This window comes from Lutra lutra, chromosome 18 (assembly GCF_902655055.1).
Source record: "Lutra lutra chromosome 18, mLutLut1.2, whole genome shotgun sequence".
Classification (NCBI taxonomy): Eukaryota; Metazoa; Chordata; class Mammalia; order Carnivora; family Mustelidae; genus Lutra; species Lutra lutra.
This window is the reverse complement of record NC_062295.1, coordinates 11,412,953-11,439,844: the sequence shown is the minus strand read 5'-3', so window position 1 is coordinate 11,439,844 and position 26,892 is coordinate 11,412,953. Positions and strand designations below refer to the sequence as shown.

Sequence of the window (26,892 nt, the reverse complement as noted above, 5' to 3'; positions counted from 1 at the left end):
AACAGAAGTGTTTGCAACTTGTTCTTTTTCCAGAAAAGAAATGCAAAAATCTGATTTTTAACCACCGTTCCAAAGAATGAAAGGTAGCTTATTATCTAATGTTAAAGAGGAAATGTCCCTCTAATTCAGCATCACAAATAGTTTACACATTAAAGAGTATTTTTTTTTAGTTCCTTTCCTCCACTCCTTAAATGGACCAAACTGCCTTTAGAACAAAACTTCAGGATTAGTTTCCTACAGAAAAAAAACCTTAAAATGCAATAAGGTCTTTCACATAATACTTATACCCCACTTCAAGATTCTCAGCTGCTTTTTGAATCATGGTGATATGTCCTTTCTCTTTTGTTTCTATATGTATAATACTTGAAATGTTTCTCTAATATGACATAATTAAAGTGATTTTTCACTCTAAAGGGAAAAAAAAACCACGTTATGCAGCATTTTAATAAGAGACGACAGTTTAGAACAAGTTGAACAAGCCAAAGCAAAGCACAGTTTTGGGCACGAGCTTTGCAAAGGCACATCTGAGGACTGTATACTATAAAAATAAGGCAGAAATGACCCTTTCTGGGAAGCGGTGTGGCAGTTCAGCCATGGTCTTGGAAATTCTTTATAAATAGCTGGTTTCAGTTATGGGGTATGAAGGAGGGTAGGCTAAGAAGGGGAGGGGAGATGAGCAGCTGTCTGAAAATTAAGAGGACTCAATGTATGTTATTTAATTGCAGGACACCGGGCAGAAAAGACTGCAGAATCATGAGGGCTGAAAAAAAAGGCCAAGATTTGAGCAGTCAAGTGAAGGCTGGGGAAACCAGGGGCGACAGCAACGATGGAAAATCAAAGAACACTCTGGAATTGATTTTGTCTTGACTCTGAAGGCAGTACTAGGTAAAAAAAACGGGCCCCGGTTTCTGTTTTTAAATTTAATTTTTTTTCAAATAGATGTTTGAGTAAAGAGAATAAAGTGATTGGATTTGGCAAAAATTGATTATGTATTGTTTAAACTGCATTAAATCAGGGGCCTGAATTTATAAATTTATAAATTTATAAATTTATAAATTTATAAATACAAGACAATGTTACCATCATGTTATCTTTTGAACAGGTACGGGAGGGAGTAATGGCCCCCCCCACGTAGTATCACAGGACAATGAAGTCTAAGGGCCCCATCCAGTCCGGGTCACAGGGCTTTATTAGAGCAGCGGTTCAGCAGGGAAATTGACACCTACACCTGCTTAGTCCAGGGAAGGCCAAAAATTTGAAGTCTTGAAAAAATCTATATTCAGATAGCAAAAGACTGATACACTTTTCCTTTTCCTTAAAAATGGATGTTTAAAGAGGTGGTGGTGGTGATTAACACCGTTACTGCAACCACTATTGCTTCAGGTAACTTGGTAAAAGTAGCCACTGCTTTTTTTTCAAATATAAAAACGTAAGGATGTTTTTGAAGACTTTATTATTACTTCTTAAACCAGTTTTAGGTTTATAGCAAAACTGAGAGGGAAGTACAGATTTTCTGCCTAACCCCAGCCCCCATACACGGAGCCCTCCTCTATCATCAGCAGGACTAAAAAAATTTAATTCCATAAAGATTCACATGCTTATAGCTCTTTGCTGTGGATGGGTTTCTGTAGTCAGAGGGTAACAGCCACTTGCTGACGGGTTTCCTTCCGGGCCTGGGTCTCAGAAATACACCACCACACCACCAATACCTCTATTAAAAATCCACGTTTTATGAGAATTTTTCTCTATTTATTTGTTGAGATAAAAGTGACACACACACATAAAAAAGGCATTCAGAAGAAAAGTGAAAGTCAGTACATCCCGTTCCACAACTCTCAGCCTTTTCCGCAAAGGTAACCACTATCAAACTTTTATGGCCCCAGAGGGTATTTTGTGAATATTTCAGCTTATAAAATATGCAAAGGAGATACACGGGGTAGGATCATACTATTCATGGAGGTTGGTGATTTGTTTGAAAAAAAGCCCCACAATATCTAGCTCATTCTTCTTACTGGCTGTATGAATGTACATGTATACATATGGATGTATCACCATATGTATGGAAGTTTTCAGAGTTTTTGCTATTATCAACAATGCTGCACTGATTGTCCTCATTCAATTTTGGGTATCCTTCCCATGATGATGATGATTATATACATAAAATGTATGATAATGGAACATGCATTTAAATTTCTGATAGGGGCACTTTGCAATCCAAATGGTTTGAGCAATCTATATTCCCACTTATGAGGTAAGGGAGTGCCCTTCTCTCCATCCTTCCCCCACAATGTACATCATCATGTTTTAAGGTAACTTGATTAAATTCAAAAACAAAGATCACTTCTACTCACCCAAGAATAATGGCAAATATTGTGCCAAAATAATGGTGAAATTTGATATAATTAATCAGCAGCGAAGGACCAAAAGATATCAAAAGCATGAGTAAGCGTGATGGGGCAGGTTTTTGACTGAATGGGGAGATATTTATGGTGGTTGTCAGAAGCCCCGCTCAAGCTGTCCCTTGCAAACCTCCTATTTATTTATAAACTTGGTAGAATTTTTCTGATGTTCCTGGGTAGAAACCTTAAGCACAAGACATCTCATTTTTCCCCCTTCAACACAGCTGAGAAATGTAACAGACAGATTTAAGATATATTTAGACTAAAATCAACAGTACGTGGTAAGAGACTGGATGTTGTGTTTCCAGAAAGAAGAGACAAGGAAGATGACGCCTGGGCTTCTGGCTGAAGCACCTGAGTAGACCATTTACCAAGACGAAGAGCTCAAGCTGGCCATTCGGGAGCTCAGTCCTGGCCATGTGTGAACCGGAGGCAGAGAGGTCAAAGTGACAGTTGGCTCTGTGGGTCCAGATTTCAGAAGGGAAGTCTTGGCAGGAGACTGAAATTTGAAAGTCGTCACTTCAGTGGCATTTGAAGCCGTGAGTGTTCGCCGAGGTAGAAAATATAGAAAAGATAAGGCAAAAGCAGCCCGAGACTCAGCTCCCAGGAAAGTTAACAAGGACAAGCCCACGTGTGGGTCAGGTAGGGGATGCAGATCCAGCAGAGGAGGGCGGAGGAAGTGGTCTATGAAGAGGAGGAGCCTGGAGAGCGTGTGTAGCGTGTTTCCAGCAGGGGGTCATGACCCACCGCGGTGTCAGCGCACGAGGCGCTACTGCTTGGAGTGACGGATGGAAGGCAGCCCGGAGGGGGTTACGGAATAAAGCAGGGGCACGCGTGTGAATGAAGTGACTGGAAGCAATGTTTTCAAGATGTTGCTCTGAAGGGTAGGAGAGAAGGCGAAAAGCGTCAGCCGCGTGGAATTTCGAGCTGGAACCCACCTGAGCCAGTTTATAACTGACCAAGATCAAGACACAGGAACGGGGAGGGGGAGGACGGGAATGAATGACTTGAAGGAGAACGCACAGGAGAGGACCAGACCACCTTAGGTCCCCTGAAGGGATTCCGGGGAACACAAAGACCGCTTTTGTGAAGAGATACTTCCCTCTAGGACAACAGGAGGATAAAGAGGATTGGGTAAGGCTGGGGATCTAGATTTGGTCTGGGATGTCCAGGGATTTCCCAACGACTGCTGTTATTTTCTCAGAGGAGGAGGAAAGAGGGCGACTTGCTGAAAGTGAGAGGAATGAAGGAAAAGTTAGTTCGAGGCCAGTGAAGAAGGAGGTTCGACTGTGAAGAGCAAGTTGGAAAGAGAAACGCAGTTGTTTGTTACTGACATGCTCCCACTAATAATGGCAACAGCTTGGGGGACAGAAGTCAGTCAGGAAACTGGCAAGTCACTCACTGGCTCTGAACTTTATCATTTTGATCAGAGAAAAGACCACAAGATACAAAATTAGAACATTTGGCAGTTCTTCCTAAAGCTCATTATACAAAGTCTTAGAGAAGAAGAGTCGCAGCCTGGAAATTCCACTTCTAGGTGAACTGGAAAGAACGGAAAACTGGGGCTCATCGTCACACACTCACACACACGCGTGCGCACGCAGAGCAGGGAAGAGTCCAAGTGTCTGCAATGAATGGACGGTAAACGCGGTGGCCTGTCCGCACGATGGAATGTTATTCAGCCATAAAAAGGAATGCGGCTTTGACACCTGCCATGACACGGATGAGCCTGGAGAACATTATCCTCCGTGGAGGACACAGACACAAAGGCCACACAGTAGATGCTTCCATGTATGTGAAATATCCAGAATTGGGAAATGCAGAGACAGAGTTCAGACAGGTGTCAAGCAGGAACTGGGGATGGACGGGGGGGCATGGGAGGCACTGCTTACCGGACACAGGGTTTTTTTGGGGGTGATGAAAATGTTCTGGAACTAGAGGTGTGTTTGACCAACACGGTGAATATACTGAACGCTTCTGAATTGTTTAGTTTAAAATGGCTAAGTTGAGGTTACACCAATTTTACCTCAAAAAAAAAAAAAAAAGCAGAAAAACAGACTTTAAGAAATTAGTAACTTGGGTGCCTGGGTGGCTCAGTTGGTTAAGCGAATGTCTTCGGCTCAGGTCATGATCCTAGAGTCCTGGGATCGAGTCCCGCATCGGGCTCCCTGCTCAGTGGGTAGCCTGTTTCGCCCTGCTCCTCCTGTCCTCTCTATCTCCGTCTCGCTCCCTCCAATAAATAAATTTTAAAAAGAAAAGGGGGCGTCTGGGTGGCTCAGTGGGTTAAAGCCTCTGCCTTCGGCTCAGGTCATGATCTCAGGGTCCTGGGATCGAGCCCCGCATCGGGCTCTCTGCTCAGCAGGGAGCCTGCTTCCTCCCCTCTCTCTCTGCCTGCCTCTCTGCCTACTTGTGATCTCTGTCAAATAAATTTAAAAAATTAAAAAAAAGAAAAGAAACTAGTAACTCAATAATCAAATTTCCCATTTCTCGCTCATCTCTCGCTAGCCCTCCACCACCATAATTTCATGGACCACTAATGATGACATCATCTTTCTGTGGTGTGATAACTATAGCAACAGCCACGTTTTATATTCCCTGTCACGGTAAATTCTAGGTTTTGCTGGAGTTGTTTTGGCCTCTATTTCCCCTTCTAGATGATAGCTCTATATTCTAGCACCTTCTACAACACTCATAATATAGAACCTTTAATAAACATGTTTTAATTTTGTGTAAGTAAGTATACTTACAGTATATAACAGAGTTTTTTTTTTAAGATTTTATTTGAGAAAGAGTGAGAAAGAGCACGAGACGGGAGGTCAGAGGGAGAAGCAGACTCCCCATGGAGCTGGGAGCCGATGCGGGACTCGATCCTAGGACTCTGGGATCACGACCTGAGCCTAAGGCAGTTGCTTAACCAACTGAGCGACCCAGGTGCCCTGGAGTTATATTTTCTAAAGAAAGAGAATATCGTGTCAAATTTAAGAATAAGTCAATGGAAGAATTTCCTATGGGCAAGAGCTTATCATGGGCAGAACCAAGACTGTTTCACTTTGTTGCAGGAACTTGACGCTCAGGGTATGTTTCTGTCAGTATCGGTGGTAGAACACAAGACTCAAGTCCAATTATGTTGCTTTAAAGGGTATAAGAAGATTAGTAAGGGAAGGTGAAGGGCAAGGGAGTAAAGGAAACCATGAAAAACTGGCAGACGCTAATTTGTTTTCATCTCCACTCACAATTAATGTAAAATTCATGATGCATTAAAGAAAAAGCACTTAAGCACTCTCACAAAGGATAAAGAGTAGCAACCAAAGGTCACAGACCTCTGGTGATATTTTCAGGGGTCAAATCTGCCCGTTCTAAAATAAGGTTCTTCTTTAAGTGATTCCACAAAATAGAACACAAAGAGGCCCCAAAATAAAATGGTGGTTTGTCTCGTGAGAGCCACACTCTCTGCGCTGATGAAGAGAGCTTCCTTCACCAGCACTTCCTTTCTGGAGCGGAAGCAGAGCCACACAGTGTGCCCAGAAATCCACACCTGGGACGGGCCGAAGAGCAAACAGCATTTTGAGTGGGAGTTTTCATATTATGATGTTTTCCACTTAAGAAAGGGAGACAGCATCAAGTAAACTTAAAAAAAAAAAAAAACAACAACAAAAAACCCCGAAAACCTATGCAAAATAGTGTTTCAAAAAGTTAGGGCTTGGACCACATAGGAAATACTACCTTTCTTTCCAATGTCAGAAAGCCTACTGTATCCTTAGGAAGTCCACCGGGCTGGGGGACGTGCGAAGAGGCAGGGGGTACAGACTCTGGAATTCTACACTTGCTGGCAAGGAGGTCACGGTCTGAAAGGCACCATTTACCCTCTATTAGGAATTAAAAGTGAAGTCAAAATGAGAATGCTAATAGTCCGAGCTCACACACTATAGCTTTCCTGAATTAATCTGCAGCATGAGGTCAGGAAAACAATGTTTCCAACACTCAGCCTTGGAAATTTACAGGCACTTTGATAACTCCATGGTTGGCTGCTGCTTCTGTTACCATGGAAACAGACTGCTAAAAATGGGGCATGTTTCTTTAAACTGATCATACCTTCACACAAATTCCCTTCTCCTTTTTGTCAAAAGTTGGAATGAATTTAAAGTACGCTTCTCGTGGTGTGACAACGTGATGTCAAGCCAGGGGCCTGACACAGATCGGCAGGGATGACATTAGTCTGTGGCAGACGTACAGAAGGATATTATACATATATGCATTTTAAACATCTCGCTTGGTTAAAAAGTGACGGAAATAAAGTACACAGTGGCATAAAAGCAAGTGTAACACAAATAACAGGCACTTCAAAAGCAAAATCAACCACTTAACTGCTTCACCATCAGCAATGTGAAGAGGTTAAAACAATATTTGATTTGTTTCTTTGAGACAATTGATTTCCAATCTGTAGGACGATGCTGGCTCTGCACCCAAACTTCTAGATTTGTTAGCGTCTATGGTTCTGAGAGAAGATACTCTTTTTCTTATTTTGGAGGCAATCAGAAATTCTATATTCCACTGCCGCATCAGAATTGCGGTGTGTAGCTCTAGGTAAAGGTGCTGACTGGTAAAAACTCCTTCCTAATTCTTCTAAGATGGGAAGATATATGTGGCATAAAAGACTCAGAAATGTCTTAACATAAATGCCCAAGGCAGCCTCTCTGAATAAAAGGATAACTGACAATGAAACAGGAAAGCTGTGAAATATTATTTACTTCTAATTAGCAAGTGCTACTTTTTTGAGGTTCCTGATCCTGACTTGATAGCTTAGCCTTTCTGCCCACTGTATGGATTCAGGAATGGGACTGATACACACACACACACACACGCGCGCGCGCGCGCACCTACCTAGTTACCCACGTACACACATGCACACAGCAATCTGCTCACCAACACAAGAGAGAACAGAGAAGTGCGCTGACCTGCGTGCTGTCCTCCTGTCACAGCGACTGCACATGACCGTGTAGAGGAAGGCACTAGCGTGGGGTGGGGAGGGAGAGGCATGCTGGGAGAGGAGAGCGATGGAGGGACAGAAGTGCGACCTGCTTCTGGACAAAGAGGCCCAGCCTCCCTCATGGAGGGGTCTGAGTGGGTGGGGCGAGACTGGGAGGCAGCTCCACGTCCGTTTGCTTGAGTGAAGACCCCCGTAAAGACCGTATTTGAGGAAGGGGATGCAGGCAAGAGTGGTGGCTGTGGTGAAACAATGCTGTGGGTGAGAGAAAGATTTCTGAGGTCGAGCTGACAGATCTGGTGACAGGACCTGGTGGCAGGTTATGAGGTGGATATCAGGTGATCAGTCCCACTGAGGTTCCCAGCAAGAGCCAACGGGTAGACAGAGGTGCCCTTAAAGGTGACGGGAAACTGGAGGAGTCTGTTTCCTGGGAAAAGGAGGCCCACTGGAGCCGCCAGGGACGTAGAGGGCTGTGCAGGTCTACAGCACATGACAGAGGGCTGGCCTGCAGGGGTGTCACCCTCTCATTTGGACCAAAGCACACATGGGTTTCTCCTGAGCTCTCTGTTACGTGTGTGCAAGTTTTACCTCCTATGTTATTGTTTAGTTGCTCACTTTTTAGGCTGTGAACTCCCTGTGTGTTGGCATGATGCGGAGTACTCAAATTTCTGCACAATGAAATTATCTCTAATAAAAAAATTAGATTATATAACTTCATCTCAAAAAGAGCATTCACCCATTTTTTTTTTTTAAACACTGAATCATGCCTGGGAAGAGGGATCTTTTACTTTTCCTTCATACCTACATGTTATTTTAATTTGTTATAAGGACCATATCATACGCTTCCGATTTATTTTTAAAAAATGTTAATTGGGTGGCACCTCACCATCTAACACTTTCAATTCTGTAGAACACTGATAGAACACGAGGAAAGAAAAAATTCCCAGAGGAATCAAATGAGATGTTGCAAAACTCAAGTGCTTTTTGCTCAGAGAAGGCTTTGTAGCTTTCTTTATTTCAACTGCCCATTTGTCCCTTTCACCCACCACAGCTCAATAAATGTATTTTGGTTGAGCAGACAGCACAATGACATCTCACGACTCCATTTTGTTACTTTGTTGCTTACTTCACAGAAGCTTAGAAGCAGCGTTATCAGAAAAGGGAGAACTGCCAGGTTTTGGCAAAAACCAAACCATAAATAACAGTGCTAGTCATCTGGTAGTGACCTAGGGATCATTCTGTGCACGGATGAGTGATTTTACACACCTTGACAGTGCCTTAAGGCACCAATGCATCCCACAGGGGGTTATGAGTTTATGACCGAATTATAAGTTATATCTGAAAGGAGGAGTTCAGATTACACTGTTCAAGAAGGCAGAGAGGCAGATAATACTCTTTAAATATCTGTTGCATAATATTAACGTGTCCATGACATGCAGGACACTGGGGGTGAGATACAAAAATGATCCACATGAGGATTCCATCCCCCAAATCATTACAGTGTAAGAGTGAAGACAAAAATGTATGCGTGTCACCGCGGCAGAAGGTAAAAGGTGAAGAAGAGATGCGGACAGAGATACTCAGAACACGCCCGGGAGAAGAAAGTGTTTTCAGGTGATAGCGTCCAGCAACGTTCTTCAGGAAATGGCCCCAGGACTGAGTTTTCGGTGACTTTGAACCTGCAAAGCTGGGGTGAGAGGAACGTGGTGGGCAGAGGCGTGGAGGGGGAAGGGTACGGCAGCGCTGTCTTTCACGGAACTTTCCACACTAATGAAGTGTTTTATAATCTGCACTGTTGGGCATGGCAGGCACGAACCACGTGTGCCTAATGTGATGACGGAGCTGAATTTTAAAAATTTTATTTCATTTTAATTATTTTAAACAGCCATATGTGGCTAATAGACAGTGCGGGGAGTACGTATGAGATAATTTCCAACATGTAGAAAAGTTTGGGTGGTTTGGTAAAGGTATTTGTTTAATGTGTTTTTCCCCAGGCTGGCTGGCTCAGAAGACTTTGGAAAAATGTGCACCTTTTTAAAAAAGGCCTACTACAGCCACGTCCCAGCACACCACGTTAATCTACTCCACTGTTTACTATGCAGGCTACCACCGACTGTCACATACTTTATCTCAAGTGTTATTTACCAGCCGGGGACAGAAGTGGGAACGTGGCCCCCAATTCTGTAACTCTTCCCCCTACTCCCACACCCATGGGCTGAGCAGCACAATGAAAAGCCCAGATTCCCCAAGTCACTTCTCAGAGGACAGCTGACTAGGGTAGCAGTCTAATCCACTTTGGGCTGTGTGCTGAGCAAGAGATGCCCTCTGGTTAAAACACTGAGTTCTGGGGCTGTTTGTTACAGCAGTAAGTGTTAGTCAAAGTAAAATAACACACAGCCCAGTTTTCTTTCTAGGGTTTTTATTCTCACTGTAAGAGACTTATTTAAAGTGAACAACCATTTTCCTCTTTAATTATAACTACCTGGCAGCACTGGTGTTATATATTTCATTATCTTAATAATAACTCAGATTAAACCACTTATCTGAATTAAATCACCTCAATTTCTATGATTCGCCCTCAAATTTTCTGATTGTTAATTCTTTGGTTGTCAGGTCAGTGTTCTCTAATATTGATCTCTAGTTTTAGACCCAGAAATTAAATTTAGATCTCATCCATGTTGAATGCAATTAGAAATGTTCACTTTCTATTGTGGACACGCCAGAAGTTAAGATTCTGTATTGCTGCTTTGACAAAGTAAACTAGTCTAAGGAGAATTCTCTATCTTGAATTTGATCAGGAGAATTCATGATATTTATTTTTTTACTTAAAAGACTGTATTTGTTTATTTGACAGTGAGCGAGACAGACAGTGAGAGAGGGAACACAAGCAGGGGGAGTGGGGGAGGGGGGAAGCAGGCTTCCCGCTGAGCAGGGAGCCCAATGTGGAGCTCGATCCCAGGGCTCTGGGATCATGATCTGAGCTGAAGGCAGGCGCTCAACAACTGAGCCACCCAGGCGCCCCAAGAATTCATGGTATTTATTGCTATCTTCACCCAAAGCAGCTAATAATTAAATTCTCCCACTACACACATGGATTGGTATTTATCAGAAAGTTTACACAAGCATTAACGAAACTGTGAAGTAACAGGCTTTGTTATCCAAACAATTCTTTGGTATGGGATGACAACTATTCAGAGGCTGTTCACACTTGGAACATTTTCTTCTAAAATTTTCGATAGGTATTACTAAATTTTCTGGTTGAGGTGCCACAGAGACTTGTGAAGCCCTTGATTATTTGCTAATAGAAGTCTGCTTTCCCCCTAATAATAATTCTGGCTAACTAGCACTGTCAACAGTAACAGGAATTCTGAAATATCCCAATGTAAGTTAGAAACAGAGCACCCTCTTGAGCAGCAGGCAGGACTGCCAACCCTGACAGTAGACACACGTCAGAAACACCAGAGAGACCAAGCTGTGTCCATGTGGTTAGAACGAAATGGACCAAAATTTAGCCTTCCTTCACTACCGGGAAACTTGCATTCTTGATATTAAAAAAAAAAAATCGCACAGGCTCTTCTTTCAAACAAACCCAAACCAAAACCAACATTGCCAAAAAGGAGTGGAGGACTAAACAGTACTGATGTGAAATATAATGAATATTTTTGGTGTCCCTTAACACATGAGGCATCAACCACTGGACACTAATAATCACTAGTACTTTTGCCTCTTCTGACAAACAGCACAAGATCTAATTAGACTCTAGCGTGTTTAGGTGTTTCCACAACCACTGCCATATCAATCAACTTCCACGGATTAATACAAGAAAAGTACGGTCCACGGCCTAAGAGCAGATGCAGCTTCACTGAGGACTGTCCCCAATCCCAGTGTTGTGTTCCACGAGTCTGCTACGCTGACCACTGCAACTCGTCGGCAGGCAGTGATGGTGACACAATTACAGGAGTCCCATCTTGCACAGGAATCACCTTCTTTTTCTGCCACTCCAAATAAAAAAAAGAAGTGCTTTCTGCAAAATTTCTCTTATTTTTTTTTCTGTTCTAATTGAACCCAGGTCTAATCTCTCTTTCGGCATCACTAATGGGGAGGTAACAGATCATCCTTGATATCTCTGGGGTTTTTGGTTTTTTCCCTCGGCCCTATCTCTAGCGGAAAATGGGTAGAAATACAATCTGTGGAGGTACATAAAGCAAAACCGTGGTCAGTGCAACTGTCATGAGTAAGAGTGATTTCACTTAACCATTTCTGTGGAGTGTTTTAAAATATGAAAGTTCTCTTCCCTTACCTCTTTATATGTATGAATTTATTTATCTATTTAAAGATTGTATTTATTTGAGAAAGAGAGCGAGTGAGCATGAAGAGGGGGGCACAGAGGGAGAGGGAGAAGCAGACTCCCCACTGAGCAGAGAGCCCAATGCAGGGCTCGATCCCAGGACCCCGAGATGATGACCTGAGCCAAAGGCAGAAGCTTAACCGACTGAGCCACCCAGGTGCCCCTACGTATGAATTTATGTGATTTTATATGAATTTATATGACAGTAACATCCAAAATATTTCTCTATAGCTATAAATTTAGAAGGAATTTTAAAAATGAAAACTTAAGTAGAAGGAAAAAGTAACAAAGGGCTGAAAAAAGACAAGCAGAGGGATGACAAAGTGGCATCAAATGGGGCATCTCATAAAAACAGTGTGAAGTACATGTTGCTTCTCGTTGCACAAATGAGGAGATTAAGACTCTCGGAGCAGCGAACCTGTCCAGGGTCACGGGGCTCCAGAATGGCACGGCTGGGACCCGATCCCCAGTACCTCTCACTTGAGAGCCCACGCTCGGGCCCTTTGGACACTCCGCTATCACACAAGCATAAATGGGAGGCACGGTCGCAATGGTTAGGGAAACAACCCATACGTTACGTAATCATGTCAGCTCTGCTCTGCTGTGCTTGCTGCTCATGCTTCTAGCCTGCCTCCCTATTTTTAATCCTTGCTTCCGTGCTCCTTATCCTACTCTGAGCTTGTGACGACTGTTTCTCTCTCTGCTTCAAATGTAAGGTACCAACGGGAGCTTAACACCTGGCCTTGACTTAAATGATGCTTACATAATTAACTCTTTGGTTTTTTTTTTTTTTTTTAAGTTAATGATTTAAAAACTTCAACCTCCCTCAGGGACTCTCCAGAAGGCGTCCTGAAAACTCCACCGGTATTGATTCTCCAGGAATCCGCAGGAAGGCTTGCTGTGAGCTCCGAGAGGCGGCCCCATTGTTTGCTTCCTGGCAACAGCTATTTATACCTAATTGTGTCGTCTGTTTGGACCTGGATGTTGTCTCTGCCCATACCCAGAAGTAGTTCAACTCCAAAAAGTCCAACTATTGTTTCTTCTTATCTTTCAAATCTGTAACAATCTCTATCATCACATTCTCATAGTCTAAATGAGCCAAAAAAAAAAAAAAAAGGAGCAATATCCTTTTGGAAGAAGAAGCTCAAACTGCTACTGAGGCAGGTTAAATCCAGATGTGCTCTCTGGGTCTCCAAGATGAGCAAGGGCGAGTGAGAGGTGAGGGGTGGCTGATGGCAGGAGATGAATGCAGATAAAATGTTACTGAGGGCTTTTATTTTCCTCCCAAGGAGCCCTAGAAGACCAAATTCCAAAGTAACCAGGCATCGAGAGGGGGTGACCTTCATTATCTCAAATTCAGGAAAAACTTAATCTTTGTAGATCCCGGATTTCTGAAACCACGGGCCTTGGTCTCCAGCTGCTCCAGTAAAGCACATGAACTGGTCTGACCACTCTTCGGTATGTGCCACGACAGGGGACAGCACAGCTCGTACCTTTGGCCATTTTCTCGAATCAGTCAGGGAGGCACTGTGCAGTGGCCACCGAAAATAATGCACAGTATCCTTAAGCTCATCTCTTGCCTTGTTAAAAGACCACAAAACCAAGCAATGTGTTTTTAAAAGCAAAACAAAACAAAACGATGCAATGTGCATTATGACCAATTAAAGCAACCATTTAAAGATATCATTAAGAAAGCACTAGCTACCTTCCTGGTTTTAAACAATAAACCCTGTAAACATGTCAACTGGAAAAAAAATTAATTTTCCCGGAATCAGGCATTTGTAAACCTAAAGCAAACAGCGCCCTGAATGCTACTGAAAAGGAAGTGGCCCTCTCCTGGGGGTGGGGGTGGGGGCAAAAAAAAAAAAAAAATGGAAAGAATGAGAGAATATATAAAATGAACCTGGGAAGGTTTCCCTGAAACGAGGACTGGCCTCCTAAGTCCCCTTCCTGTATTAATTACTGCAAAATCCCTAGAGTTCTGTCAGTTAATGAACCGCGAGCTAGAAAGAGCCACCGAGAACGGCGTTAAGCTTTCATTTCAAAGAACTTAAGAGCGCGTGAGGCGCCCGAGCGAACAGAGAGCAGACACACGGCACGGTCCCCAGCCAGACACGCTCAGCCTGGCTGACGGGAACGCGGATTGGGCGCTCGTGCCCCCGTGCACAGACACACTGACCTTCCTTGAGACTTTTCTGGTTGCTCCCCTCAAGGCATTCCTTCTCTTTTAATGGCTCGAAATCCCCAGCAGTCAGAATCTCTGGGAAGCCCTGTTGCTGCTTCTTGGAGCTATCGATCATGGTGAGAGGCTTCTGGAGACAGGCAGCATCCAGCAGGAGCGAAGCGCAATACGCCGAGCAGCGGAGAGCAGCGCTCAGCACGCTCTGGTCCCCGGTCCCCGGATCCTGGGTCCTGGGTCCTGGGCTCCTCCTCACGAGACCCCGGGCGCTGGGCAATTATGTCGTTAAGCAGCCGAAGGCGGCCATTCCCATTCAGTTCCCAGCCTGACCCGCAAATACACTCGTGCTGCTGGAAGCCCTAAACTCTCTCCCACGTTGGGAGGCAGAGCCCCAGAGGCACGATGCTGAAATCCCACCCCTTTTCCCAGCCAGCCCCCTTCCCCTCGCCATTCCAGCTTCCCCCGCGCGCTGGGTACTTCCAGCTGCAGTTTGATGGTCCGAATCATCTGACAAACACTGAGTCAAGCGGTTAAAAATAAATCCTGTAGTTGTTAAAAGAGAAGACTTTGCTGATACCTAAGAAGACAAATTTGCTGCCTGTGGTCTCTCGCCGGCTCTCTATAAACACACCCGCAGGCTGTGGAAATACTTTCTGTCAGCCAGACGAGCACATTCATTCCTCAGTAAGTTCTCCCGCGACACGGAGGGCACAGTCTAGGGCGCCCGAAGGAAGCGGGTCTTCTCCCAGCGGAGGGACCGCGCTGCACAAACAAGCCGCCAGCGGCACTGCCTAACTGCCCAAGTTCTTTTGTGGCGTCCGGCTCCTCCTGGCAGAGCCAGGGCTCTTTGTAACGGGGAAACGTACTGCAATTGCGGCTTTCTGCCGTCACCAGTCCGGACCCCAGCGGCAGTTTCCCTTTGTGCCACTAGTCGGCTGACCGAGTGAACATCGCCATGATTGTTCCGAGGGAAGGATCTCCCTCCCCTCTATTAAAGGCAGAGACGGCGAGAGAGCTTCTGTTTCAGAGCCGACCGAAGCGGCGGCCAGCCCAAGTTTGATCTCACGTGGGCTTTCGGCCACCAGCAGCCCTCCTGCCCGCCACGGACTGCCCCCCCCCCCCCAACATGAGGGACGCTGCTGGGAGGAGATCTCTAGGGATGGCAACGCCAGGCAAATGCGGAGACAAGCCTGTCTGTAGACCCAGCAAATATATGTCCACCCGTAAGTGGCCAAAAACCAGCCTTTTTTTTTTTTTGAAATGGCTCAAAGTATGCACCTTTGCAAAAGGGTTCCCAGAAAAGCCATGCGAGGTTGTTAAGAGCGGTAGATGGAATGTGCTTCCGTGAGGGCTACGTTTTGTTCACTTTTTTATAACCGACATCTACCAGAGTGCCTGGAAGACTAGTTCTCAATAAATACTTGTTGCACGATTAAGTAAATGAATTAAAGCAGGAGAAGCTGCAATAGGAAAACTTAATTGTTCAAAATTCTAAAGAAGTCCTCCATCCATGCCCAATAGTCAGCGATTTTAGATGAAATGTTCTCTAAAGGAAGCACATTTTCTCTTCGAAAGAGAAATACCCATACATTTTGAGTGTGCATCTGACATGATCCTTCTGCGGGATGAAGAAAGGCTTACGTTTTCAAAGCCAGAAAAGCCCAGTATTGCTGTCCCCACTGAAACACAGATGGGAACTGGATGAAGATTCTGTCCTTTGTCCCTGGTTCCGGGGCTGGTGTGCACTCAACCCAGACTGTTCTAGAAAGATAGCGATCTACGCTTCTCCAGCATCTCTTGAGAATGGGATTACACAACACAGACATGGCTCTTGTCAACTGAAATTCCTTCTGAAGCAATGGAAGCCCAATGCTGGGAGTCCGCACCCCCGCAGGAACAAACAGCACTGAGCTTATCACACTTCTCGAAAACGTGCTAGAATGCTCTGCTCCTTTCTGATCCCAAGGCCTCTGTTCTACACTGACTGTTCCTGCATCTCTAAAGGAGGAATAAAAGCCTTTTTGAGGACATTCTTTCGGTCATTCACCTTTTTCGCAGTTTGGCGAAGTTTATCTCCCTTAACCCCCAAGAGCCCCTTCTGACTGCGATGATTATTGGTACATTCTAGCCATTTTACAAACCAGGACCAAAGTCACAGAGCAGCTGCAGAAGGTCTGGAGTTCAGCCAGTCTGAGTTCTCCGAAGCCCGAGTCTCTCCCCTACTGCAACACTTGCTGTCCTCCAGAACATGCTCTGTCTCCAGGCTTTAGTCTGATCTCGGGACAGGTTTTCACAGCAGAAGCCATAACTTTTATGGCCTCCTAGTAATTCTGCTCCTGGTGAGGGAGAAGGAGAGCCAACATAACCCTGCTCAAATGCTTTCATGAAAGCACTTCCACTTTTCCTGAAACGAGAGCAGCAGCGGCCAACTTTATCCAGCGCTTGCAGGGTGACCCAGTCTAAGTGCTTTTCACAAGTCACCTCATGTGTCCTGTTGCCGGGCCTGGGGGTTCAACATCATCACAGTTCACAGATGAGGAAACCAAGGTCTCGAAAAATTGACTATTTTTGTCAGAAGTCCCCTACCATATACGTGGTGGCCAGGATTCCCAACCGGCGGCCTGGCTCCAGACCCCACATTCTTAATTACTTTGCAAAAATAACAACAAAAACAATAAACCCTAATATTCTCTTTCTCAGCATGCTGCTTTTTAAACCCCACTCAACTGTGCTGAGGCCACAAGTTTAGAAACCTGGGTAGATACAGAACCACACCAGCCACTTCTATTTTTTTAGAAAAGAATGGCTGTGTGCTTGTGTTGAGTATGTTAAAAAATAAAACAGTTCTCTTTTAAGGACCCTCTGTAAGCTTATTATTTTTGCATCTGATAAATATAAAAACATTTCAATAAGGAAACACATTGTCCTGCTGTGGGTTTATATCTAAAGTCTTGTCTCTGTAGTTCTGAGAGAAAAAAAAATAATTTTTTAGTAGTGAATATGCCTGAAATAACATTTATTTTGGTATTTTAAAAAATGTGAAATAATTTCAAATTCACAGAGCATTGTTTTCCTGAACCATCTGTGAGAAGGCTCTGACATGACACTTCTTTACCTTAAGCCCTCCGGTGTATAATTCCTACAAACAAGGACATTGTCCTATAAAACCCCAATATAACCATCGACATCAGGAAATCAACACCAATTTATCACCATCTAAAACAGAGACTCCACTCAAGTTCCACTAATTGTCCCAACATCATCCTTTAAGGCAAAAGGATCCAAACCAGGATCACGTACAGCCCTGAGTTATTTCAAGTCTCTTCAGTATTCCTTCATTTGTGAACAGATCCTCAGTCTCTCTTGACTCTTCCTTCCTTAAATTGTGAAGATTACATACTAGTTATTTTGTAGAATTGCCCTCAGTTTGAGTTTTGTGGTGTGTTCATGACCACACTCCAGTTACGGTAGGAATACCACGGAGCGGGCGGGGTGGGTTCTCTGCATCCTATTGTGTGGGGTACAAATCCAGTTCGTCTTGTAACTGACAATATTTGTTTTGATGAACGGATTAAGACGGTATTGGCCAGCCCCGCATAGGGCTCTCTGCTCAGCAGGGAGCCTGCTCCTCGAACCTACCCACCCACCCCCCACTCTCTGCCTACTTGTGATCTCTGTCAAATAAAATCTTTAGGGGAAAAAAAAAAAAAAAAAAAAAAAGACGGTATTGGCCAAGTTTCTTCATTGTAAAGTTAGTTTTTCTCTTCGTAATGAGTGATTTTGTGGGTTTGAACTATTTGTTACATAGGATGGTCACCAAATGGTGACTTAGAAAATTCTATCATTGCTTCTGCATTCATTAGAGGCACATCTCAGTGTAAGGAGAACCCCCCCACCCCATGTGGATTATGGCACCTACTTCCATCACCGTGGACTCACGGATTCCTGTTTTCTTCAGTGGGTGACAGCATGTTCCTACCATTTAGTGTGATGCTCAGATTATTCCAGATTTGACTAGTGGGGTCCTTTCCTGCTGCCTTCAGCTCCTCTGAGCGCTGGATTACTTTCTGGTTCAAGGTATTCCAGGCTCATCTGCTACCTTCCCTGCTCCGCTGAGAAACCAAGGACTCAGTAGCAGGTGTCCTCATTGCTATGAGGGTATCAGCGTTCCCAGGCCTCCTCTGTAGGAAGTCAGGGAATATGTCTGTAAGTTTGTGTGTGAACATACACGCACACACATACTTATGGCTCTCTGTATTAACAGATGTAAATGCAGACCTATATTTAAGTATGTACACACGCTGAAAACCACGAGCTCACCCTGATGCCTCCACTTCCAATCCAACACCAAAGGTTCTTTCTCAGCTTCTCTCACGTATTTGTAACCCTTTTCTCCTATAGGGAGAATCTTGTCTTCGCCACCCCACTCATGGATACCCTGTTCATCTCACTACTGTCACTGCTGTACCAAACCCTATGCAGATGTCTCCTCACCCCAGGCGGGCTCCGAAGCCCTCCCCAGATCACTGCCCCCACCCCCAGAGGGCACCTGCCTTGCTCACCCCCACATAATGCCTTTTGGACTGAATTAGGGATGAAGGGAGGAAGGGCACCTGCATTCTCTCTGAGTGAAAGCGGCCCACAGTTACCCCGTGAACTGCTTGCAGTAGGTCTGTCCTTGCTCCGTACTCTGTGTACGACATCTTCTTCAGTGTCATTTGGCTCTGCTGTCACGAGGGATGTGTAACTTCAAAGGATAGGTGATTAAAGTCACTTTGGCTAGGGTAAATCTGCTACCACGGTGTGTGTGTGTACACACACCCAAAAGGGCTGTTTTCCTATGAAAGAGAGTTCCATAAATCAAGTCAATTTTCCCAGTACTCCAAGCATAGATATTTAATAAGCGTGAGAAAAACTGTAGGACTTGGAGACTAGGAATAATCCAGGAAAGGCTTCAGGGACTCGGAACAGAAACAAACACGGCTCAAGGGACCTACACAAGAACTTGGCAGTCTCAATATATGCTCACAAAGCTGCTGACAAAAAAGATATGGCTGGGATGATGCTGCACTGGGGTAAGCACAGACCTGAGAACATCACCAACTACACAGCGTTTTACCAATGTAAAAGCATCTGAGAGGGACAGAGACGATAATTAGTAACAGCATGGAAACAGACTGCTAAATATTGAGTTGTGCTTTTCCTATAGCATTCCTGACACCAGACTGAGAGAAGATGCCTCTTCTTCTCATCTCCTGCATCTTGGTACTTGGAACCGGGCCCTCCAGTAGCCCTCCCGGTGGAGCAGACGCAGGCCCCTGGTGAGGTTGCCTCCACAAGGCCAGAGCCCGTGTCACAGAAGCCATGCAGAGGAGGGCAACTAGACCAGACACATTTAGGGAGAAAAATGTCAGTCCAGATTACACCTCAAGTTTTCCCGAAGGGTGCCGTATTTTTAGTAAAGTATATATTTGAGCCTTAACTCTCCCTCCTTTTAAAATTATAAAAACACTATAAAAATATTCTATGTTCAGACAACTACTAAATGGTTATGGTAAGTCTCAACAATTTATTAAGCCCAACTTAAGAATCCTGGTATTTTTTTTTCCCCGCAAAAAAGGACACAGTGTGAGCTCTGAAATCAGACAGCATATCTTAAAAGCCCTTCGTTTTTGTTCCTTTTTAAATACATGGGTATTGGGGCGCCTGGGTGGCTCAGTGGGTTAAGCCTCTGCCTTCGGCTCAGGTCATGATCTCGGGGTCCTGGGATCGAGTCCCGCATCGGGCTCTCTGCTCAGTGGAGAGCCTGCTTCCTCCTCTCTCTCTCTGCCTGCCTCTCTGCCTACTTGTGATTTCTCTGTGTGTGTGTCAAATAAATAAATAAAATCTTAAAAAAAAAAAAACTACATGGGTACCAAGCTGTAGTACTTCCAATAGAAACAGCCCCATGGAAACCACTGTTTCAGGAGAAGGGACACAGTTTTCTGTTATTCCTAAGAGAATGAGATTTTGAAGGACCAGCAGTGATCTGAACGACCAAGTGCTGCAGCGAAACCGAGTGCCGCAACAGGGTGACAGAGCCCGGCGAGTCGGCGGTAAGTCGCGCTTCCGATCGTCTTTCCGGCCGGCGCTGCTGGGTGAGCTCTCCCCTCTCTGAGGCCGGGAGCTGCGCCTTGGCCAGGCATCCCGGACTGGGGCGGGACCGTCCACGGTGCGCTGACCCAAGCCGTGCTCCGAGGGAGCCACGAGAACTTTCTGTGCGAAGGGGCAGACGGCCGGGGAGGCAGAGGAGCACATCTCCCCGCTCCTTCTCAGTCAGCCCGTGTGTACCCACGGCACCCCTCCATTGCAGGGCTCCGATGGCATGCGAGTGACCAGGGCTGTCTGTCTCCCCAGCCCCCTGCCCACAGCCTCAGGACGGGTGACAAACGTATGACACAACACACTTTGTCCGCATTAAAGGGGTCCTTTGAATCTTTTCTCCATTTCTAAGCTTTGTCCATTTCTATGACCACAGGCAGACTTACGACGGAGAGCCAGCCTCAGAGTATGCCTCTTCGGAGTCATCTTCCTTAGACTCTGAGTTACAGAGGACACGGGAGAAGGACAGACGGAAGGGAGGACTGAAAAGTGGGAGAGGTCACATCCTAGCAAAGACGGGAAGACACGACGCCAAGTGACGGTCAGTGTGATGGTGGGGTAAGAAAACTGTCGGCGGGAGTGTTTCTCCACCTTTATTCGCATCATCGTCCCTATGGCCCGACCCTTTCTTACAGAATTTTTTCCTCATCACATTCCACGAAATTTCAACACCACAGATGGATGATATGTCCGTTTCCAAGCTGTATGTGCTTACACGTGAAAGGTGTGATCTTTTTGTCTCTCCCCCAAGAACCAATCTGTGCTCCTGTTGAGAATGCTTAATCTACAAGAGGGAAAAACCAACACCTCCTGCTTCGCTGAGGAAGAAACTGTAAGGTAGTAAGAGTGAGAGTGACCTGTAGGCAGGAAACCCTCCACGAGAAAATAACAAATGCTCGCCATCTGGGATAATGATTTTTTTTTTTTTTTTTAAATCACAAGGGGATTTAACGTATTTCTTGTGGACCCTGAAGGTCTTTTGATCCTCAACAGCTCTGAGGTATGGGAAACACATACTGGTATTTGTTTTATTGAGAGGAGGGGAGGGGAGGGGAGGGGAGGGGAGGGAAGAAAAGAAAAACACTGCAGTTCAGATATGAAATAATGTATCTTGAAGCCACCCTGGTGGTGAGCACATATCCTTAATCCTGCCTTTCTGACTCCAACATCCTTTTCCCAAAAGCAAAAACCCGTATGGTTCTTTGTTTCTTTTTACTCATTTCCCACAGGATTTTCAAAGGCACATAATTAAGAAAAACCAGTAATTTAGTTTCAGGGGGTGATAACATCGCAGATGGACTTAGGAAGCGTGGAGGCAGGACGGTTTTGTGGAATGCGCACTTCAGAGGTAAACGTGATTCAATGGTGAGAGCCACGCGGCCCTGGCACAGCAGCGCCATCTCTGTGCCGCGGCTGCCTCGTGGGCAGAAACGCATGACGTCCCCGACAGGAGAAGAGCTGTCTGCTGTGAGTGTGCAAACGGGGGAACAGATGCCTATGAAGTCCCCGGCACAAGCACGGCGCGCGCTCCCCACGTGGCGAAGGCGGGTCGGACTCCGTCCCCGCAGGGTCTCCCTGGCCTGCCGCCTGCGTGGCTGCGCGTCTGCCGGGTGCAAGTGCAGAGCAGCTCGCGAAGCACCGCGGGCCCTCCATCTCCTCCCACGCCCCCGTCAGGCCGCCCCGCGCTGCGGTTTGGCGCTCAGTGTCTTCTGGTGTCTTCCTGCTACTTCAGATTTCATTAGATGGCAGCTGACGTGTCTCCACACGAGGATGCGTTTTCCCTTCACGGAACAATGAAGCCGAAACAGCGGCCCCACGTGACTGACGGCGGCGGCGGTCCGAGAACCGCGTGGAACCCGCACGAGGACCTCGTCTGGGCCCAAGGACATGTTCTGGGCCGCGCTCTCCGGGGAGGCACGCGCCAGGGCGGCGGGCTGGGGGTGGCGGGGTGCGCCCCCGGGGCCCTGAGGCGCCCAGGATGGGGGCCCCGCCGCAGCAGCCAGGCACACGGGGGCAAAAACGCATCGGGGCGGGCGGACCGACATCGAGGGCGATGTGGGACGCAGGAGTTTCTGTTCGTGGGTGGGTGAAGTGCTCCTGAGCACAGGTTAGTACTTCACTGGCAGTGGGGGGTGACAGCAACGTGAGATAAAATATAATAAAAATGAAGTCTTCTAGTAATTGTTGTAGACTTACGTTTGTGAAACGCTGCTTTATCACTCAACTCAAATGGGGTGAGGGGACCCATTTACTCTGCTGCTTGGCTTCCACTAGGTCATCCTGGGCAATGAAACATCTGCCTTTGTTTCCCCCATCTGACTGGGTATCTTGCTTGGCCACCTTGGGAGTCTTGACAGAGGCGGACAAGATAAAAGAGGCAGGACGACTACCCAAATCTAATACAAAAGCAGGTCATGCCTTCACACATGCTCCGTGATGTCTCCTTGGTCTCTTACTGAGTCTCAACTGGGACACTGTTTCAGATCATTTCCATTTTCCTCAAGACCCCACTGTAGTACCAGCCTCACACCTTTCCCAGCAAGCAGCGTGGACCCCAGATTTGCTAACACTGAGGTCTTCAGACAGAAGCGCTACTTCACCTTCCCGCTCCCCTTCTGGCTCCTGTCTTTGGTAAGTCTTCCTTCTTCCTGTCAAGGGGTGTCCAGACACTTGGCTCAGGGCTGTAGCTCCTTCGCATCTACTTACAAAACTGATCAGTTCATTAGGCTTCTCCTTGAGGATCCTTTGCACTCACTAAGATACCTGCACATCCCCTTGTACTCCTCCTAAGATTCTGACCATTTCTAAATGTTCTCCCTTATTAATCTCATCCTTTGCACTGGTGCCAACCATTAACTCCGAACACCCAGCAAGGCCCCCATGAACACAAATCCTGCCTCTGGATCATCACGCACTTGCTTTCTAAATGGCACTTTCTAAGCGAGTTTTCCTTCTGCACTTGAGATCTCTTGATTCTAAGGTTATGTGCTATACTTAGGACTAACTCACCTATGATTTCATAAGATAGTCCTTACATCATTTTAATGGGAAATCAAAAAATTTAAAAAAAAAAAAACACAACAAAAGCAAATGGCAAGTGATGAGCTCGCCTAGACCTCAGCAGCATCCAGCTCCAGACCCCACACCTCAGCACCATCCCATGCTGCTGTACTCATCTTTGCAGCCCCAGGGCCCAGGATACTCTGACTGCAGAATTAATGCTGCCTGCATAAACAAATCAGTGTCACTGGACCAATCGCAACTCATCCGGGCCTCTCCTCTTGTACCGAATTCTGTTCACATTTCTTCTCTTGGCATGCAAGTCATCAGGGCTCTGTCTCCTGATTTCCTGAGCAGCATTACTAACCCTGACATGGTCCTTATGCTTCAGCTAAATCAAGTTGCTTAATATCCCCTAAAATGCTCTGAATTTTTCTTGCCTTTACTCAGGTTTTTTCTTCTGCCTGAAATTCTCCATCTCTGGTGGAAACGGTCCTCAGGCAGTCTTCAGGAACTAGCTGCAGTATCGATCACTTTCACAAGCTTTCCAGAAGGTGCCTCAACACCACTGAAGAGTCAGGTCTTTTTCCTCTGCTCCCTCAGAACGCTCCTAGTACCTGTCATGGGAGACTAAGCCTTCTGGAATGATAATGAGATGCTGCCAGTTCTGGTCACTAACGGTGATGGGTCACTGACTGTGCCCTGAGCACGAGTGTCATGCATGGTGCTGAGGGCTTGACAGGCGCTCCCTCAGATCACTCTTCTCAAGAACTCCATCCGCTACTGTCTCCAGCTTACAGGGAGGCACCAGGAGGTGAAGTAGCCTGTCCAGCTACACAGCTTTTAAGGAACAGAAGAGAGATTTTTAACGCAGAAAGCAGGCTTTAGGCTACTAGCTTTTCTCCATGGGTTCTGTGAGAGAATTAAGCTCTAATGCCCAAAGGTGTCTACTGTATTAACTTCTCTCCTATGTGTAGAAGATGGCATTAGCTATGTCACCCTTGGGATAATTGAGGAAACAGTCACTCTAATCATATTGGTAGGAATTCATTTTCTCACAGAACCTGGTTGAGAAAGACTGCATGTTTTTAACTACTGATACTCTGCATGTTTCTGATATCCCATCCCCACATTAGCAGATTTCACAAGCCCTCAAAAGCTGGAACTTAATCTCATCCAATTTTTTATTTCCTATGAGATGTGTTCTGGTGTTTTAATCACGTTCATATGGTCAAGCCTCTCCTTAATTGACTAAAACCTTACATTCAGCAGCTGAGGTTGGGTGACGAGCATCTTCCTTAAAATAGACTTAACAAAACCCACCACATTTCTCTGGTTGTTTGACAGACACTTAACATCACTATTACTAAGGTATCAAGACAGTAAGATACATCAATTTAAAGTGTATATTTGTGGCACGTTTTGATGGAGATGTAGGGCTGTGAAATTATGGTCACATTTGAGATACGAGCATTTTCTCTCTGCAGCCTTCTTCCTGCCCCTTTGCGGTATATCCCACTGCCACACCCAACCCCAGGAAATCACTGATCTGCTTCCTAACAATAGAGATTAGTTTGCTTGTCCTAGAATTTCAGGTAAATGGAATTATACAATATATAGTCTTTTGTGTTTGAATTCTTTCACTAAGATGTGATTCAGATTCATCCATGCCGTTACGTGTATCAGCAACTGGTTCCTATTACCAAGTAGTAATCTAGTGCGTGAATAGATCACATTTTGTTCAAACATTCATCTGCTGATGGACATATGGATAGCTTCCAGTTTTGAGCTGCTATGAATAAATACGTTATGAACATTTATATATAAATCTTTGGGTAGATATTTGTATTCCCTCCCCTCCCCCTTTTTAAAAGATTTTATTTATTTGAGAGAGAAAAAGAGAGCATGAGAGAGTGAGCAAGTACGAGCTGGGGAGAAGGACAGAGGGAGAGGGGGAAGCAGGCTCCCCACTGAGTAGCCTGACACGTGGCTTGACCCCACGACCCTGGGATCATAACATGAGCCGAAGTCAGATGCTTAACTAAGCTACCCAGGTGTCCCTAAATTCCTTTTTTTTTTTTAATTTTTTTTAATATAAAGGCTTGTTTAGATAGTAGATGGATTCTTAGCTTTTGAATGAACTTTATTGGCAGCTTTATTTTTATTTATTTATTTACAACAAAACCAAAAGACAGCCAACAGAATGGGAGAAGATATTTGCAAATAACATATCAGATAAAGGACTAGTATCCCAAATCTATAAACAATTTATCAAACTCAACACCCAAAGAACAAATAATCCAATCAAGAAATGGGCAGAAGAAACATGCAAAGGCCAACAGACACATGAAAAAGTGCTCCACATCACTCGGCATCAGGGAAATACAAATCAAAGCCACAGTGAGATTCCACCTCACACCAGTCAAAATGGCTAAAATATTTTTAAAACTTTTTTAAAGGGGCACCTGGGTGGCTCAGTGGGTTAAGCCTCTGCCTTCGGCTCAGGTCATGATCCCAGGGTCCTGGGATCGAGCCCCGCATCGGGCCCTTTGCTCAGCGGGGAGCCTGCTTCCCCCTCTCTCTCTGTCTGCCTCTCTGCCTACTTGTGATCTCTGTCTGTCAAATAAATAAAAAATTTAAAAAAAAAACTTTTTTAAAGATTTGAGGGAGAAAGAGCACACGTGTGCATGAGCAGAGGGGCAAAGTGAGAGGAAGAGAGAAACTGAAGAAGACTACATGCTTAGCAGCAGGGAGCCCAACGTGGGGCTGGATCTCATGACCCAGAGATCATGACCTGAGCTGAAACCAAGAGTCACACGGTTAACTGACTGTGCCACCCAGGAGCCCTGGCAGCTTTATTTTTAAAAACCCAAAACAGCAAATAACCATGCATACACAGGTGACTAAATGAATAAATTTTGGTATACAATGGAATACTACTCAACAATAAAAAAGAGTAACACACAATACGCATAAATCTCGAAATAATTATGCTGACTGAAAGAAGCCAAATGAAACTGAGCACTTTATCTAGGACTCTATTTCTAAAAAAATTCTAGAAAACGCAAACTAATCTATAGTAACAGAAAGCAGACAGTGGTTGCCTAGAGACTGTAGTGAAAAGAGGAGTGGATTACAAAGGGGCAGGAGGAAATTCTTAAGGGTGATGAAAATGTTATCTTGATTGTGGTGGATTCAAAATTCCTTAAGTTGAATACCTAAAATACGTGCAGTTTATTGTACATCAATTACATTTTGATAAATTAAAACAGAAAACCCACAATAGTACTTATGGGAACAGAGAAATTCCTTCATGTTAATGACAATTTTGAAACAGTCTCCCTTTACAAAACTTGAATGCAGCAGATTATTTATGTGGGTGTCTAAAAACAACTGAGCAACAGAATTGCTCTAAAGAATCTTAAAAACAGGGGCGCCTGGGTGGCTCAGTGGGTTAAGCCGCTGCCTTCGGCTCAGGTCATGATCTCAGGGTCCTGGGATCGAGTCCCGCATCGGGCTCTCTGCTCAGCAGGGAGCCTGCTTCCCTCTGTCTCTCTCTCTGCCTGCCTCTCTGTCTACTTGTGATCTCTCTCTGTCAAATAAATAAATAAAATCTTAAAAAAAAAGAATCTTAAAAACAACAACAAAACTCTACTCACACTGACGGGCCCTTTCATCTGTTAAAATAAATAAACTGAATCCCGTGTGTTGTAACTGAGTGATTTCTCAAACATGTGCCAGAGGCGTGAGCTGGTGTGCAGAGACTACTGGGCATGTGTGAGTTTGGTGAACTGGTATGTGTTACAGACCAGGATGGGGGGGGGTGGTAGTGACCCTGAAC

The 26,892-nt window shown here is 45.2% G+C and overlaps 1 protein-coding gene across 6 annotated transcripts in view; it reads right to left on the bottom strand.

The window, feature by feature from the left end:
• Positions 1–26,892, bottom strand: part of MRTFB (myocardin related transcription factor B) — a 250,959-nt gene that overhangs the window by 63,187 nt on the left and 160,880 nt on the right. The window contains exon 1 of one of the 6 annotated variants that reach the window (XM_047713409.1): positions 13,911–14,802. The exons of the other annotated variants lie outside the window; for them this stretch is intronic. Within the exon in view, the coding sequence (XP_047569365.1) occupies positions 13,911–14,031 (121 nt within the window). The 5' untranslated portion in view covers positions 14,032–14,802. Of the gene's footprint in view, positions 1–13,910; positions 14,803–26,892 lie in introns of those variants that run through there. 6 annotated transcript variants of the gene reach the window in all.